Genomic DNA, 18,627 nt, shown 5'->3' on the forward strand with positions numbered 1-18,627 from the left:
AATCAGTTGGTTAAAGCACCATACCGATACACCAAGGTTGCAGGTTCAATCTGTCAGGGCACATACAAGAATCAACCAATGAGTACATAAATAAGTGGAACAACAAATTGATGTTTCTTTCTTTCGCTCCTTTCCTCTCTCTAAAAATCAATAATAAATAGAAGAGACATAAGACCCCTCCAAAAAAAATAATCAAGTGAAGTTTCACTGTTATATCTTTCAATGTGATAAGATTAGTACATACCTCCCCACCCCCCAAAAAAATCCATACACTTATTTTATTCCTTATTCTAAAGACTGGAATATAGTTGTTAGAATTTTTATTAAAATAAGTGACTTTATTTTGCTTATTTTTGAAATTCAAATTAATTTAATAAAAAGATGTACTAAGCTCTGGGTGGGTAGCTCAGTTGGTTAGAGCATTGTCTGGATACACCAAGGTTGTGGGTTTGATCCCCAGTCAGGGCACATACAAGAACCAACCAGTGAATACATGAATAAGTGGAACAACAAGCTAATGTTTCTCTCTCTCTAAAATAATTTTCTTTTTGAAAAAAATGATGTACTAACATACATTAGGTATGCAAAGACCACCATGAGCCTGTCTTCAAAGAGGTCACCTCTCAGCTGTCATACTGGTACTCACAGGCTCAAACGGAAGGAAGGGTAGATTTAAAGATGGCCCTGCAGGACAGTGACTATATCTAAACTATTTAGTGATATTGTAAAGAACAGTTACTTCAATGGGCTTTCCCATTATTTCTAACTTATAACATTTTAACAAGATTACATTTCAAATAGAAGTAACCTGTGGAAGTTAAACACCACATATTTTAAAAGAAGTGTTTCATAATTATTAACACGTAAAAAGTACATCACTAGAATTACACAAGGGCAGGAATTTTTGCCCCTAAGTAGCCCAAACCAAGCCCTCGACAAGTGTGTTGACTAACAATGAATGAATAAAAGAACCTTAAGTCAAATTTTTAAAAAATGCTTTCTCAAAATGTTTATTTATAATACGTTAGATTGCTTCTCAGCCTTTTGGTTAAGAGCAAGTATATAATGTTAGAAAGAAAATTCTAGTCAATTCACTAGGGCTTTTTACCACAATGCTTTTTTGTTTTTTGTCTTTTTAAGTGAGAGGAGAAGAGATAGAGACAGACTACTTACTGCATGTGCCCCGATGGGGATCCACCCAGCAACCCCATCTGAGGCCAATGCCCAAATCAGCAGAGCTATTCTCAGTCCCTGAGGCCAAAGCTTGGTCCAACCAAGATATCCTCAGCACCCAGGGCCAATGCTCGAACCAACTGAATCATTGGCTGTGAGAGGGAAAAGAGAGGAGGAGGAAAAAGAGGGAGAGAGAGAAGGAGATGGCTGCTTCTCACGTGTGCCGACAGGGATTAAACACAGGACGTCCATACACTGGCAACCAGCCAGGGCACTACATTGTTTTTTTGTTTTTGTTTTGTTTTGTTTTTTACAGAGACAGAGAGGGAGTCCTGCCCTTGTGTAATTCTAGTGACGGACACTAGATAGGGACGGACAGACAGGAAGGGAGAGAGACGAGAAGCATTAATTTTTTGTTGTGGCACTAGTTGTTCATTGATTGCTTTCTCATATGTGCCTTGAGCATGGGGCTACAGCAAACCAAGTGACCCCTTGCTCAAGCCAACGACCTTGGGCTCAAGCTGGTGAGCCTTGCTCAAACCAGATGAACCTGCGCTCAAGTTGGTGAGCTCAGGGTCTCAAACCTGGGTCCTCCACATCCCAGTCCAACGCTCTATCTGGGCGCCACCACCTGGTCAGGCCACCACATGTTTTTTACAAGCTGTCTTCTCCCTGGGTGAACTCTGAATGTAAAATAGAAATGAAAAATTCTGGTCCAAAATCCAAAAGACTTTTATTACATACCATTCCTTTGCAGCAGGCCTGTGAACAAATATTCTGCAAGTTCAAGTCAGAAATTATGTCCATATCTGATTCTAATGGGCTTTGTTCAATATCAAAACTCAAAATATATTTTTAAGTGATAAATCTAAAATAAGAAAATAAATCTATTTGTAGAATCATCCCTCAATTAGTTTTATGCAAAGAATTATATTTCCCTTAAGACTTTCCTAGAGAAAAATAATTTTAATGAAATTAAATCAGTATCTTTCATTTGATGCTTTTCATGTTATTATTTTAGGTGGATATCTAACTAAACCAAAACACTTTCCTATGAAGTCATTCTTTTTCAATTATTAAAAATAATACAGCCTGGCCTGTGGTTGCACAGTGGATAGAGCACTGACTAGAATGCTGAGGTCACTGGTTCAAAATCCTAAGCTTGTCCGGTCAAGGTACATGCAACAATCCATTAACAATTAAGTGAAGCAACTATAAGTTGATACTTCTCGTTCTCCTCACCTCTCTCACTCTATAAAATCAGTAAGCAAAATCTTAAAAAAAAAATACGTGTTCATATAGAAATATATAAAATACTAACACATATGAAAAGACGTCAAAAGTAATCATTCATAAAGTTGTCATTTTCTTTCAGCGCTTCATGAAACTTTTGTCTCTTAAGACTTTTATCTGGGTGATACTGCCTCATCTGCAGAATTTGCAGTGTTTTCCCCAATGGCAATGAGGCATTTGATCCAAACCATCCATTCAAGCTTGGTCGTCCTCATTAACAATAGCAAGCACCCACAACCTGGCGGGACAGAGGTGAAGGATGCTATTATATCATATATGTTGTCATTAAATCACGCAACTGGCCTTACTAAATGGAATGGAATTCACACCCTTTACTGAACTGGTTCAGTTACTCTACATCTAAGCCATTGAATTAACCAGTCACAGCTAATATGTGACCTAACACATCAGATTTATTTTATCACAGTAATACAAAGCTCACTACAAAAAACTATTAACAGGATATCTTTTTCTAAAACATAAATAAAACTGTTCAAATGTTTTGAAACCCTATGTACTCATTACTCTAAGCATTCTGGGCTTCAGGTCTTCAAATGTGCTGTCCTCTCTCAATTTAGGGTCTTCACACATGCTGTTCCTTCCATGTAGAAAGCTCTTCCAGTCCTCAACACTCTGCCCTGCATCACACAACAAACCTAACTAGCCCCTCAGTCTCCCTGCTTTTCAGAATCCTGATCCTCCCTTTAAACATTTCTTCTTCCAGTAAGCTTTTTTTCCTCCTCTGTCTCTAGTAACGAATCTGAAACTTCCTCTTTCACTGCTCTCATCATAGTGCCCTATACTTTCCCATAGCCTGAGCTCTGCCACCATACACCAAGACTAGCTCCGACCTGTAGCAGAAGCCCCTCAAAATTTACTGCATTAAATGAGGTATTACTTTATTGGCATATATATATACACACACATGCACAGTGTGTACCCATACTAATATTTAATTGCATTTATGTATATGTGTATATCCGAAAAACAGGTAATTTCCCAAAGCCATTACAAAAAGAAAAGAAAAAGCAATAAAGCTGTTAATACAGTTTAGTCTTTGCCACTGAAATAATCATTTTGGGCATTTCAGCCTCAATTTTCTCAGCTGTAAAATACAAAAATCCTACTTTTTGTTAAAATTCTGAATATCTCAATTATTTCCTACTCAGCAATCAAGGTCAAGCAGACTTCAAGTCTATTTAAGTCAGAAGGTAGAATCAATTATTACAGCCCAACATAAAGAATGATAATAGTTCAATTCCCATTGAGTACTTGCCTGCACCAAGACCTCCTAAACAGCCTTCTGAGAGAAAACAGTCTCCAGTCTCCACACACCAGAAATCAAAGGTGAGCAAACACTCACACCCCCAGGAGGTGAAACCTAGTCAATGTGACTTTGCTTTATCACACATAATTTCAAATGAGCTTTTGTTACATTCAGCCTTCCCCAATTAAATTTATATGGAAAGTATAATTAAAAGATAATACAAATGTACTAAACTCATCCATGTCAAATACATCAGCCCTAGCAGTTTAAAATTTAAAAAAACAAAAAAACAGAATAGCTGGGTAGTTTTTAAGAGAGCCCCTTCAATTAAACAAGTGAAGTTTAGAATATCCATGATTCTAAATACCCATTAGAAAACATGCAAAAGAGTAGAAAAGCAGGTCTGAGGCAGGAAACAAAAATCAAATCTTAAAATGGCAAAGCTGACCAATATATATCAACTGTGACTCATCAAACAAGTATCTAAAGCGGGGGTCAGGAACCTACAGCTCTTTTGATGGCTCCATCTGGCTCGCAGACAATCTTTAATAAAAAAAATAATGTTAAAAATATAAAACATTCTCATGTATTACAATCCACTCATTTCCTACCGCTCATGTTCATGGTTGCGGGTGGCTGGAGCCAATCACAGCTGTCCTCCGGGACAACACCAAATTTTTATTAGATAATGTGTAAGGTACATGGGTCGTTGTATGGCTCTCACGGAATTAATTTTAAAATATGTGGCGTTCATGCCTCTCTCAGCCAAAAAGGTTCCCGACCCGTAATCTAAAGGCCCCCAAGTAACAACTGAGTCAATGCTGAAATGAACTTTCAGACATCAAATATACCCCGCTCATCTTATAAACGAGTCAACTTAAGATTCACTGCAGGTAATGACTTGTTCAAGGTCCCACAACTGGTTAATACATAGACCAAGCCTCAACTCCAAATCCAGTGTCTTTCCGCTTCTCAGAGCTTGCTCCCCATCAGGACCTGTCTGTAGTACACAAAACCTCTGGATACACAGTAACACTCCCCAATTCTGTAAGAATTTTAATACTTGATAATAAATATCAGTATCATAAAACAAACCTGAAGATAAAAATGTATTACGAAAGTTAAAAGATTAAGCAAGTACATCTAAATTCAGAAATGTATTTTTGATTACTTCATCTCAGCTTGAGGTCTTAAAGCTAGTATAAAATTCTAAATCCATTAAAACAGTTCTATCACATGACTATCTATAATCATAATCTTCAAATTTATTGGCAGTACACCAGATGAATTTAAGTATTTTAAACATAAATAATAACAGTGAAAGAGTCAGAGGACACTTGGTCTCATTTTTAAGTGTGTCTGTGCTATTACACCGTTCTCCCGGGAGTATTCAAGGTGACCACAGGATCAAGTCCCAACCTGTATACAAGTGACAGAAAGGAGCAGACTCCCCACATAAACTCTTCAAGTATCCCCTCTCCCCTTCTGGCCAACTCCCAGTATAATCTAAGCATAAAGATGAAGCAAACTGTTTTCACATCTGATAGGCCAATTATCTTCTTGTCTTCTTATCCCTGGATAGTATCTCTTGCAAATAAAAAACAAAGAACAAAAAAAACAGACTACATATAAACTGTTCTCACACAGCTCAATACTTCTGGACTCTCATTATGGAAGAAAATGAACCAGTCCCCACAATGAAACCTTGTCTTCAAAGCCCTTCATAAGCACCAGGTTTAATCCTCAGATCCTTCTTCCCTGTGACTTATACTATCTATTCACACTTAATTCTTTATTTACGGTATATGTCTGTCTCCCTATTAAACTAAAAGCTCCATGAAGCAGGGGTCATCATCTTTGTATCCCAATGTATATAATTTAGTTGGCAAAGTACTCATTGAATTGATCAAAAGAGTAAAATTTAGTTTCCCTATTTCACTTTTTCCATTCATCAACAAAAGAAAAGCCATGAACAACCACAGACTCAGTTCTTTCTCCCCCGAGCCATCTGACAATACAAAAACCCTTTCCTCAACCACAATCCTAAAACACAGAAAACGGAGCAGGAAAAACCTAAAGGATTTGGCCCAGTGCTCTCATTTTACAAATGAGAGTCACATGGTTACTCATGGTCACATGGCAGTTATTAGTGTCAGCTATAAAAAGAACAAATCTCTGACCTCTGCTTTCCTCCCATTTATATTCTATTCATCATCATATCAAAGACAGACTGACTAGTATATAATCAATTTAAAATCAACTAAGAATACCAAGTTTTCTATAAATCTGTCTTCTCATCTGTTATCTTAGCAGAGAAATAATTTTCAAAAATGCATATGAGGAAAATGTTCCTCTTCATCTCCAGTATTTTGACAAGGATGTAAAAAGTACTTGGCAAATCAAGATGTTACCATTGGGGGAAGCTGGGTTATGGGTACAGGGAACCTCTCTGTATTAGTTTTGCAACTTCTTGTCAATCTAGAATTGTTTTAAAGTAAAAAAAAAATCTTTTTAAATAATAAAATGCCGCAAGGCACACGTGCCTACTGCCACTCCCTAGGCCAGTTGTTCTCAAAGTGTGCACCCTAGATTTCCAGGTGTGCCCTATGGTATTCCAGAGAAATATGTGCCTGTTGGGGACCAAAATCCAACAGAGTTTTTGGAGTTTAGATTTTTGGGGGACAGACGTGTGGGGAACTGGCTGTAAACTGACAGTCTGCCCAACCCTGACCTCACTTGCCTGATTAGGTTACAAAAGGCTGTTAAGCTGTGGTGCTGAATTGTTTACACTACCCACCATGTTCCCTGGAAAGACTAGAGGCAAGTTTCTTCTATCTTTTGTTTGGTGTAAAGTTAAGATGATATGTATGGTGGGGGTTTTGGATTGATGATTAAACATAAGGAATTGTCAAATGAAGCCTTTTGGATTTCTATAAAAGAAGAATATGTGGCATATTGAAAAAAGCTTTGAACATTTTACTACAATTTTCAACATCCTATTTATGTGAATTAGGATTTTATACCCTCAACACAAGAGTAAAAAGAGGAATTCTTCAATGTATTGATGAGGAAATGAGAGTTTGTCTTTCAATTACATGCCCAAACATTGAAGAAATCACTAGGACACATCAGGTTCATGTTTCTCATAAACACAAGAATGAAAAAACTTAATATATTCACACCGGGACCTGCTGAATTTACTAAATCTTACTAAGAATGTATCTATATATATAAAAAGATAACTTTTTTGTCATTTTTAAATTTTTTAACCCCTTTTTTACGAATTTTAAAAAACATAACTCAAAAAATGTAACATAAAAATGTTTTTTAATGTCAGAATTTAATTGTATTTTTTTTGCTTAATTACAATAAAAGCACACTTGGACTTTATAATTTTTTCTTTTATATTTGACTTAATTACTCTAACATATTTCTCAGAAATTTGTATGTAGTACGCCTGCTGCGGCACCCCCAGCCCGGCACCCCCAGCCCAGCACCCCTGGCCGTGGCACCCCCGGCCATGCAGCATCCCGACCCAGCACCCCTGGCCATGCGGCACCCCAGCCGTGCAGCATCCCGGCCCAGCACCCCTGGCCATGCGGCACCCCAGCCGTGCAGCATCCCGACCCAGCACCCCTGGCCATGAGGCACCCCAGCCATGCAGCATCCCGACCCAGCACCCCTGGCCATGAGGCACCCCAGCCGTGCAGCATCCCGGCCCAGCACCCCTGGCCATGAGGCACCCCAGCCGTGCAGCATCCCGGCCCAGCACCCCTGGCCATGAGGCACCCCAGCCGTGCAGCATCCCGACCCAGCACCCCTGGCCATGAGGCACCCCAGCCGTGCAGCATCCCGGCCCAGCACCCCTGGCCATGAGGCACCCCAGCCGTGCAGCATCCCGACCCAGCACCCCTGGCCATGAGGCACCCCAGCCGTGCAGCATCCCGACCCAGCACCTCTGGCCATGAGGCACCCCAGCCGTGCAGCATCCCGGCCCAGCACCCCTGGCCATGCGGCACCCCAGCCGTGCAGCACCCTGGCCTAGCACAATGTCTGAGAAGCCCGCAAGGAAAATTTACTGACCAAGGAAAATTAATATAACCCCGTTCTCAAACTCTGTGCAGGCATCACAGAGCAAATATTGACACAGGCCGAACTCTCCCCCCAGGCTTTCTGTTTGCTACTGGTCGGTGCATCAGCTGCACTTCCTCCAGCAGGCTGTAGCATGTGAGCACTGCCATCGGTTTCTAACAAGCTAGCCTCCCAGTGTCCTAGAGCTCTGGGGAGGACCTAATATTCATGTAACTTAACTCAAAAATTTTAAATGTCATTTGTAGAAACAAAAAAGCAAAAAAAAAAAAAAAAAGATTACTCTAAAAAAAAATTACTCTAGCCTCAAAGTGCAGAAAAATGTCCTGTTCTCAGACAGCTAGAGATCCCATAGTCTGAGGGGAAATAGATGGCTGGGGGCAGTGAGGAACTGGCAGCCTGACCCTATTTGCTGTCATCAATTCGTTTTTAAAAAGGAAACAGGTAAGAGCCTTTTATACAGCAGTCCTCCAGCTGTTGAGCTCCTGGCAATGGCGGTCCATTTAGACACTACGAAAAACTCTTAACCAGGAAAAGCCACCATAATAAATGGTTTTTTACAATTTGATTAGCTTATGTTACTCTTAAACTTCCACATTATTGCCAGAAAGACTCTGCATTCAAGGGGGGGAGGGGTTGAATATATCATACCCAAAAACAAATGCTATCACCCCTCCAGAATGTCCTAGAATCTACCAAAGAAAGATTAAATCTTTGTGTCAACTGAAGAGACTTTTTACATTTCCAAACAGTCTTCTGAGGGGTCCAGAGGCTTTGGAGAAGAAAGGCAAAAGACCACCTGCCCTCAAGTCCCAGCCACTCAATCCTGTGAAACCAGAAACATTCTGGGATGTCCTGGGCTGGCTGCCAACAGCATACTGATTCCTGCCCTCTGGATGTGGGTATTGTATGCATTTTTCAGTAGCTTTCTGCTCTCAGAAGTGGCAGAAAGATGAGCAGCTGCCAACAGAAGCAGGCCACGTGTCATCTCTGACTTACAGACCACAGGCTGCCAACCTCCCCTCCAGAAGACACCCATCCCAGGTTCTGCATCTCTCAGCAGTGACAGAAACCTAACAGGGAAGCAGAAGGAACAGGTGGCAGTAATGTGTACTCATCCTTGCTAGCAACTGCAAGAGGCAAAGAAAAAGTACTTCCTATACCTCCCCAAAGAACCACCACAGAAACAAAAGGTCACACTGTCCAGAGCATGTAAGTAGTCCCACTCCCTCATTACTCTCTCTATAGAGATCACATCTGGTAAGCAGAAAAATGCAATCACTTAGGGAAAACATCAAGGAGTTTCTAGGAGAGGAAGAGTTCAGTTTAAACACCACTGGAAATCTAAGCATACTAGGTACAAATGTTTAAATTAGATTTGCATGCAATTTAAAAAAAATCACTTGATTGATGTTTCCTTTAAAGACAAAGCAGGGTTTCCATATGAGGATGATAACAGAGAGCCATGATTGCACTAGTTCTCTGGACAGGAAATAAAGCCACCCCATCAACACAAGAAATCAGGTGATGAACTGCACATTAAAATAACCCTACCATATTGTCTCTGATTTGACTTTCTCATCAAATTAATTAAACTTCATAATCTCAAAATTGGCTTTTTCTTAAGGCTAACAAAACCCATCATTCTCCACGTCTCACATGGTAGCAAGCGGGCTGTCACACAAATACTTTTGGGGTGGTGAAAATGTTCTGTATCTTACTTGTGGTGGTGGGCACACAAATTCTGTATACACTTGACAAAATTCATCAAACTGTACATTTAAATCAGTGAATTTTATTGAATGTAAATTATACTTCAATAAAACAAGAGTAGAGAAGTTGAAAACACTTTAAGGTGAATGATTCTATCAGAAATTAAACATTACTTTTGCTATGTAAGTAAGATAAACTGTCTTAAAGACATGAATACACATGAAAGAACACTGATTTCTAAAGCTTTATTTAATAAGCCAACAAAAATGAGAATGTCACAAAACAGTTATCTAAGAATTTGTCATATTTCTCATTTTAAAGAGTTGATTACCACTAATTCTATCCAGAAATTATTAGAAAATATGACCTCATTAGAGAATAATTTCTACTAGCCAAGTTCAATTTACCAGTAGTCTTACTTCTATATATTAACTTAGAAGAATGTTGCAAACTTTTCACATGGCAATCTTATTCCTCAATGTGTTCCACAGAAAATGACTTAATTTCAAAATTCCACCTTACTATCAGCACATATTCATTACAAGTGATTGCTGATAAAAATGTTATCACATTGGAGGTTAAGAAGTAACAATATCAAGCTGCAGGGAACCTTAGGATTTCCAGTGTGATGCTGCCCCTTCCTAAGTCTACAATCCAAACTTTCTCTTATTCTTAAGAATGTCAAATTTTGTAACACATTAGGAACTAATTAGTTTATCAGGTAGAATTATCAATCAATTATAAGTATTTATGTTGCAGTAGGGAAATCTAAAGAAACTGCATTTTTTTTAAGTCTTCATCTTTGTGAAACATCTTGAAAGTATACTGATTCAATTATCTAATGGAAGGCAATAAATAAGGAAAAGGCTTGAAACCAGACTGGCCCTAAGATGGTAACTGTTGAGACTGGGTAATGTACGTGTGTATTCATTATACTCTTCTACTTTTGTATTTGCTTAAAATTTTCCATAATAAAAAGTTTAAAAATAATTTTCAGAGAAAAACTTAAAAATCAATTATAAAAACAAATAACAATTCATAATCACAGTGATTCATTGTTCAAAATGCCAAGATGTCAGAATGACAAAAACAAACTACAGAGTTTGTTTTCCCTGAAGTAGGCAGGATAAAAATGGGGGAAAGAAGGAAGACTTAAGTCCATCCTGCTGCAGCATAACACTGCTCCCTTCAATATACCCTATGAGATCTACGAAAGCGTGATTTGACAGTCAGTCTCCAGTAATTACACTTTCCTTTAGAGGCTATTTCCTAAGTAACCTGTTAAGGAACAAGCCTGACCTTTCTTAGAGTTCGTCCCATTATTTCCAGTTGTACCCCTAGGTACCGTGGCTTCTTAACACGTGCCTGCTCACTAAGCCTACAACATAGTCACTCGTTTCTTGATTTGAAAAATTGATCTCCCCTTCTTTGCTTTGATTTTCAATATTTTGTTTGGCTATTTCATACTTTGTCTTTAATCTTACCTTCCTTAATCAACATCATTTAATCATTTTAGTTACGCTCACCTATACTTGCCCACAACAGCTGCTCCATATTATTAGTGCTAGTAACAATCTCAATAATCAAACAGTGAGATTTCCCACTGGTTTGGTGATGTGATTGATGCTCTATCTCACACAGACTAATACTTGTGTTTTTTGGTGTACCACACTGAAATTTTAGGCTGTTTTCGACTACCCACCAGAACCTTTGTTCAGCTCCATGAAATCCCTGGTACATTTTCTGGCTCCTATGGAGAGGGCAAGGATATGCTTGAGTCTTAAAACTCAACAGTTCCAAATAAAAATAAGGAACACTTACATGTCATGACCTGTGTGTAAAAAAAAAACCCAAAAAACCAAACAACAAAGCCACTTTCTCTGCCAATGCAGTTCAGAATTTTCAGTGTTGAGGGCGCTGTTGTACAGCTGCACTGTCCCGTGTGGTGGCCACCAGTTCCACCTGGCTACAGGAAACTCGACCTGCGGCTACTGTTACTGAAGAACTGACTTTTTTTTTTTTTTTTTTTTTTTTTAGAGAGGCGAGGTGAGGGGTGGAGGAGCAGGAAGCATCAACTCCCATATGTGCCTTGACCAGGCAAGCCCAGGGCTTTGAACCGGCGACCTCAGCATTTCCAGGTCGACGCTTTATCCACTGGGCCACCACAGGTCAGGCAAGAGAACTGACTTTTTAATTTTATTTCATTTTAAGTAATTTCAATTTAAATAGTCACATTTTGAGACTGACATACTCGCTTGAATTTTTCTTCATGAAGATCATTTCCATTTAGTTTTACATTTATATACATTAAAAATAATCTGGGACAGTTTCTCAATCAACACTGACATTTGGACAGGATATTATTCATTGGGGGGGGTGGGGGGGCTGGTCTGAGCACTGTAGGATGTTCAGCAGCATGTATGGGTAGAGGCCAGTAGTAATGTCCCAGCTGTGACCATCAAAAAATGTCTCCATGCCTGACCAGTGGTGGCGCAGTGGATTGACCCAGAACACTGAGGTTCTGGGTTCAAAACCCCTGGGTCACCAGCTTGAGAACAGGCTCATCAGTTTGAGAGTAGGGTTGCCTGCTGGAGCGCAAGATCATCAACATGATCCCAAAGTTGCTGGTTTGAGTGCAAAGGTCGCTGGCATGAAACCACCCCCTACCCCCCAACCCCCCACTCCCGTCAAGGCACTTATGAGAAGCAAGCAATCAATGAACAACTAAAGTGCAGCAACTATAAGTCAATGCTTCTCATCTCTCAATTAATTAATTAATTAATTAAATAGGAGAGGGGGGAAAAAATCTTCAAACACTGTCAAATATCCCCTGGAGGACAAAATCCCACCCTTAGCTGAAAACCAGTGATCTAAGATTAAGTCTGGTTTCTGCACTAAGTGCTAAGAATATAGTTCAGGACAATTTTGGGGGCAGTCCTGTTTTTCTATTTGGAAACCAGACTACACTTAAAAGCAATTAAAAGTAACCATCTCTTCATAACATTTTCCGCAGAATCCACATTATATTCTTGTTTTCTCATCATCTCAACTCTTCCTCACTGACCTTGAGATAGGTATTCTGCCTGATTTAAGAGACTGAGGTGTGGGGGTTGGAAGGAAGACAGGGAGTGAGGTTCTAAGTTGTTAAATGACTCGCCTACCACAAGATAGTTAACAACAGGACTAAGACAAACCCAGATTTAGGAATTCCAATTTTCAAACTCCTACCTATATCATCTTACCCTGTAGTCTTACAGCATCTAAAAGGGGAAGCTCCTTAGAGAAAAAACCTTTAGATATGACAATCTCAGCCAAGGCTGTTTATGACTACACATGTGATAATGTCAAAAAGCAAAGCTCACAGGAAAATTACACATATAGAAAAAACAATGAGAACTGATTTGTATTTTTTAAATTGATTATAGAAAGAGAGAGGAAGAGGGTAAGGGAGATACAGAGACACATCCGTTTGTTCTTCCAACCATTTATGCATTCATTGGTTGATTCTTGTATGTGCCCTGACCAGGCATTCAAACCTGCAACCTTAGGGTAATCAGGACAAAGTTCCAATCAACTGAGTTACCCAGCCAGGGTATTGTTAACAACCTGCATTCCAAGGCATAATTCAGGGCAGTGTCAAGTCAAGCCATACCCACACCACCTTAAAAAGACCTCTCCTCCCCTAACCTAGTTCTAGGAAAGGGTTGAGAGGGTCAGCACCCTAACAAAACGCAGAAAGTCAGCTTGAAGCCCTGGAGGGAGCTGACACGAAGAGGAAATCAAAACTCTAAGACAGGCCTGACCAGGCGGTGGCGCAGTGGATAAAGCGTCGTACTGGGATGCGGAAGGACCCAGGCCCAAGCTCACCAGCTTGAGCGCGGGCTCATCTGGTTTGAGCAAAAACTCACCAGCTTGGACCCAAGGTCGCTGGCTCCAGCAAGGGGTTACTTGGTCTGCTGAAGGCCCATGGTCAAGGCACATATGAGAAAGCAATAAACGAACAACTAAGGTGTCGCAACGCACAACGAAAAACTGATGATTGATGCTTCTCATCTCTCTCTGTTCCTGTCTGTCTGTCCCTGTCTATCCCTTTCTCTGACTCTGTCTCTGTAAAATAAATAAATAAATAAAATTTAAAAAAATAAAAAAATTCTAAGACAGGTAGGTGGCTGCTCAAAGCAAAAAGGTCACAGAATACAGGCCATGTGGAGTGGCAAAAGCCCTGGATGGTGGGGGGAAAAATTAGAAGACCCATCATGTGTACCTCATCTGTCAGTAGCTCACTGCATGCCTGAGTAAATTCTGTACATCTCTAGGCCTGTTTTTTCAACTCAACAGTGAAAAGACTGGTACCTGGCTTCTTGGGCACTTTCCAGCTCTTCCCTCAACCTCAACAGGCAGAACCATGTTCTTGGTATTTTCTATTTCGCTAAGACAATGTTTTAAGCAGCAACATAAAACTAACTCAAGAAATTCACTAGGAAGAAAATCAAAAGGTCACAAAAGTATCTGGGGCATGGAATGGTTTCAGTTCAATACAATGAATATTTGCAAAAGGCCAGCCACTCAGCACCAGGGTCCTTGTAATCAATCAGGGAAACCACAACCAACCAGCATTTCAGGCCCTCTGAATTCCTCTTCTCTGCTCTAGTCATTTCCACCTATATTCATCATAGTCATCAGCTGCATTCATTATTGGTCTCCAGGACCAATAACTAAAGACTAATATACAAAAATATACAAAGACTACCCTAGAATTAGCAACTTGGAAGACACAAGGAAAAAAAATTGCTGAAGACACAAGAGAAAAAAACAATATACCTTTTTTTAAATCTGAGTATGTTTTACATGTTTGAGACATCACACGATTACACTGAACAAAATATTTAATTTTTAACTGGATGTGACTATTTAAAAAACCTATTTGAAGAAAATACTGGTATTTTGAGTCCCCTAAGTTTTCTTTAACTGAGCAATTTACTTGCAGCACGACATTGCCTGTCTAATCTTACTTTCTATGTAAAGAATAAAGTCTACCTATTTATACCCACCTTCACCCAAACCATCAGTTATCACTTCATTTGTGGCTATCAAAGGCATATTTCTCATATAAAAATCAAGCTATAGTAGCTCACTCTTTTCTATTACCAAAACTTACTAAACCTTGGTTTTTGTCTGAAGATGAAAATATTCCAGGCATCTTGTTCTAGATGTTAAGATTCCAGAAAACCAGTATCTTTTGAAAACAGATTTTTCTCATGCACTGTAGCAGTAGGTTGATCAGCCCCTTCCTTTCAGTGGGCAGACACAGACAGAACAGCTCCACCACAAGTTAACTACTAAGCTTCAAAACTTGGGGTGCAGGACTGTCGCATATGCTAGCTTCACAAATCACAACAAACCAGACATTTTTTACTGCTACTAGATACAACTTTAGGCCCCGAAAATTTTACCTACAGGACTTTACTATTTTTTTCAAAATAATCTGCACGCTTGATGTAGAAGATATGATCTGAATTAAATCCACTTGTCTTTAATTTCATGAAATGAAAATTTAAAGTGATCTAAATATTCTTAATATTGTATAATGACACTACAGGAATCAGTAACAAAGCTGATTACTTGTTTACAATACAAATGAAAAAAGAAAAGGCAGCTTTTAAAAAGCTGTATTATTTGTCAATTTCTCAGACTAAGCGGTAAAGCAAAAGAAATGCTCAAAATTGAAGCAAATTGCCCAACACCACTGCAAAATAGGTTTTGGCATGCAAGGTCCTTGAGTAAACTAGTCAGGATTCTTGGAATATCTAAAGTAAGACACTGAAAACAGCCCTACTTCTCTCCTCCCTGGTGCAATTTTCTAAGTTACAAGACGTTAAGCTCCATACACTACTAATTTGGGTTCTATGAATGACAGCAGAGCTATCCTCACTATTAGCCTAATTTGAAAATTTACCAAAATAAATCTGTTGGAAGTCTTTAAAAAAATCTTTATCGCTAATGAAATAAAATCAGAGTTAAGGATTCCATTAACAAAACCTTAAATGATTTAAAACTTCTCAGTATTTACAGTAACTATTTGATAACTCCAAATGGTCAATATTTTCAGAAAGTATTCCAAAAGTTTCAAAACACGTTAAACTACAGCTACAGTAAAGATTAGAGGAACCGGAATCCTACACCAGAAACTAAGCCGCCTGCTTCGGATTGAAAAACTGTCCCACCTGAGGCGGTTTAGCTCCTCCGAGAGGAGGCCAGTACCTTACAAGCAAGTTAGGCCTCTTCCTCCCTCCGGGAAGCACATGACAAACAGGGCGTCATGCAACTTGTCACCTGGTCACTTAGCAAAAATTCTATCTAACTTCAAAACTTGGATTCATACGGTCTCCTACCCTCAAATGAAAGAGCAGCAAAAGCATTGGGGAGAAGGTGGCTTAAAATGCCCCACTTTGTGACCCCGTAAACATTTAGCCCATCATCAGATCCGAGTCCTAGATTTTAAGCCTTGTTTAATGGAGGCCTCCCTCAACTTCCTCGGTCTCTGTTTTGCAACAGTGAAGGAACTTTTCCTGCTTTATCTCAGTTCCCTGAGAACATGCGGCCCTGCAATTTATTATCCTAAACTGGCAGGGAGAGGAATGAGAGGGACCCACAGCCAAGACACCTTTCTTACGAAAGACAAAAAATATATATATCATCATCCCTCCTCCGCCCATAGCAAACCCATCCCAGAAATTTACAGCGCGTTAAGAAAAGCAGCATTGCGAACTGCAAACGTAAGAGTTTTTCTTTGACTCTACGCACGGTTTTCAGCTGTCAAATTACAACTCAGGGAAACACTATCATTAGAATAAAAAAGGAAACAAAAAAGCCCGCAACCACAGCGGACAGAGCAGGAGCGGCCAACACTGTTTCACCAAGAGAGCAAAGGGAATCCAATCCACTTCCTCACCCCCGCCTGAATTCATCCCAACCCCGAGCAGGCAAAGCCCACTGCAGGGGCTCAAATTTAATAATAATAATAATAATAATGGCGCTTCCTCCCCGCCCCCCACAGCGATCTGCCGGGAATCTGCGTCCCGTCCCTGTCCCCGTCCCCTCCCCCGTGAAGTCCTGGCTTAGCAGGTCCAGATCACCTCTGGGACACAACTCCCAGAGACCCGGGAGAACCCAGCCTACCCCGGGGCCCCTCCGCCCCGCTTTTCTTCCCTCTCTTTTTACCTCCACCATCCCCCATCCGCATTGTCTGTCTCAATTCAACTTTGACTAATATGGATTCCTTCGGCCTGGGCCCGGCGGTAATTACAACCCGTCCCCCCTCCCGGGAGCCAGATTACCCCCCCCCCTCCATCTCCGCCGAGTTCAACGCGGCTCCTCGGGAAGGGGTGGGGGTGGTATGCAGCGCGCCTTCCCACCTACACTGCGCTGCCCCCGCTGCCCCGACCCCCGGGAGCAGAAGTTTGCCCCGGAAAGGCCTAGCCCGGGGCAATGAGAACGCCAACGCGCCCCCCCCCCCACCCGCCGCCGCCTCCCCTCCAGCCGGCGCGGCGCGTAAACACTGGCGCCCGCCCCGGCGTGGCCCCGTGGGGGAGGGCAGGGCGGGGAGACGCCCCTCCCCCCGTCCGCCAGCCCTATTACCTGTCATTGAGCTGGTCCTCGGTGCCCGGCAGCGGGTGAACCACGAAATGGATGGACGTCATGGTGCTTCCTTCTCGTCCTCCTCCCGAGGACGGCCCCCTCCCGCTCTCGCCCGCCCCCCCCAACCCACTTCCCCTCCCCAAATCCCACTGCCGCCGCCGCCGCCGCCTCCCAGTCCCCAAATAGAGGGAAGCGAATGCGCAGGGGCCGCCGCTCCCTGCCGGGTGTGTGTCCGCCGCCCGGCAGTCCGCCGGAGCGGGCTGGAGGACAAATCTACACGCCACCCGCTCCCCGGGCGACAGCGCGCAGGACTGCGAGGCCGGCGGCCGGGGCTCGGGGCGCGCCCCCGCCGCCAGCGGCAGCTGGCCGTCCGGAGAGGGGCCGCCTGGGAAGGGAGGTGTGGGGCGGGCTTGCGGAGACGGTGTGGTCCCGGCGGCGGACAGGGTCCGGACTGGGAGGGTGGGGAGGGGAATGAGCCCGCACCGCGCGTCACTGGCGAGAAGCCGCCGCCAGCACCGCCGCCGCCATCTTCACTTCTGCCCCAGTTTCTCGGTCTCGCAGGCTCCGCTCCCGAGCGGCGGGGGAGGGGCGAACGGAGGGAGGAGGAGAAGGAGGGAGGAGACCGGCGGGCGGCAGTGGGGGGGGATCCGGCTGCGAGGGGCGGAGCTCCGGGAAACGGACGATAAAGCCCTTTGGATTGGGCGGCTCAACGTTGTCGGGCCACGGTGCTGTAAGGCGCGCGCGGATTGGTCCGTTCGGCCTCGAGCCCAGCCCCCGGTGGGGGGTAGGATAGCTCGCGAGTGTGTGTCCCGGAGAGCACGTGTTAGGGGATGAGGAGGCGGTGGGGTGAGTCTGCCGGGGCGGGGAGGCCGTCCGGTGAGAGCGCGTGTGTCCCCCCGGGAGGTAGTAAGATAGAGGAACTCCTGCGTTGTCACTTTTTGACATCCCTGGCGCTGCCCTAGTTATTTGTGGGCCGTAGGAATTTTTTTTTGTTTTCGTTTCTAGTCCTTTCTCTGCATTTACATTGAAAGTGGGAATGTAAAATCAGTTAAGGGCTAAGAATTGCACCGCCTTTAATTGGAGAAATTATGTAAGAACCTTTCCATAAGGTCCTACTGTAGGATCATAGAGCTGACTTGGAGCAACTACTTTTATCCCTAGTCTCCTCAATTTCTGCAACACCGCCACCATCGTACTCCCGCACAAAGAAAAAATGTGGAAATTTCCCCTAATATCCTGATTTAAGTGGTTCATGATTTTTTTTTTACGATTTTTAAGTGATAGATGGTCTATCTATTCTACAAAGGCGCTCTTCAACTTATCAGCGGAATCATAACGGCAAACTGGTGAATGAATTTAGTAGTTGCTTATTTCTAGGGAGCCAGTTCCTACCTTTCTTTTAGAGGCTTCTATGGCCCCATCAAAAAACCAAGTACCTCTCTCAGGGCAGAAGT

The 18,627-nt window shown here is 42.1% G+C and overlaps 1 protein-coding gene across 6 annotated transcripts in view; it reads right to left on the bottom strand.

Annotated features, from left to right (window-relative positions):
- The window catches only part of UBR5 (ubiquitin protein ligase E3 component n-recognin 5), a 141,885-nt gene extending 124,118 nt beyond the window's left edge, over positions 1-17,767 (bottom strand). For 4 of the 6 annotated variants that reach the window (XM_066379261.1, XM_066379260.1, XM_066379257.1 and 1 more), the window contains exon 1: positions 17,174-17,767. In XM_066379261.1, the coding sequence (XP_066235358.1) occupies positions 17,174-17,235 (62 nt within the window). In that variant the 5' untranslated portion in view covers positions 17,236-17,767. The remainder of the gene's footprint in view (positions 1-17,173) is intronic. The other 2 variants (XM_066379262.1, XM_066379259.1) reach the window with 1 other exon arrangement.
- Positions 17,768-18,627: the final 860 nt, after the last annotated feature.

This window comes from Saccopteryx leptura, chromosome 3, assembly GCF_036850995.1.
Source record: "Saccopteryx leptura isolate mSacLep1 chromosome 3, mSacLep1_pri_phased_curated, whole genome shotgun sequence".
Lineage (NCBI taxonomy): Eukaryota > Metazoa > Chordata > Mammalia > Chiroptera > Emballonuridae > Saccopteryx > Saccopteryx leptura.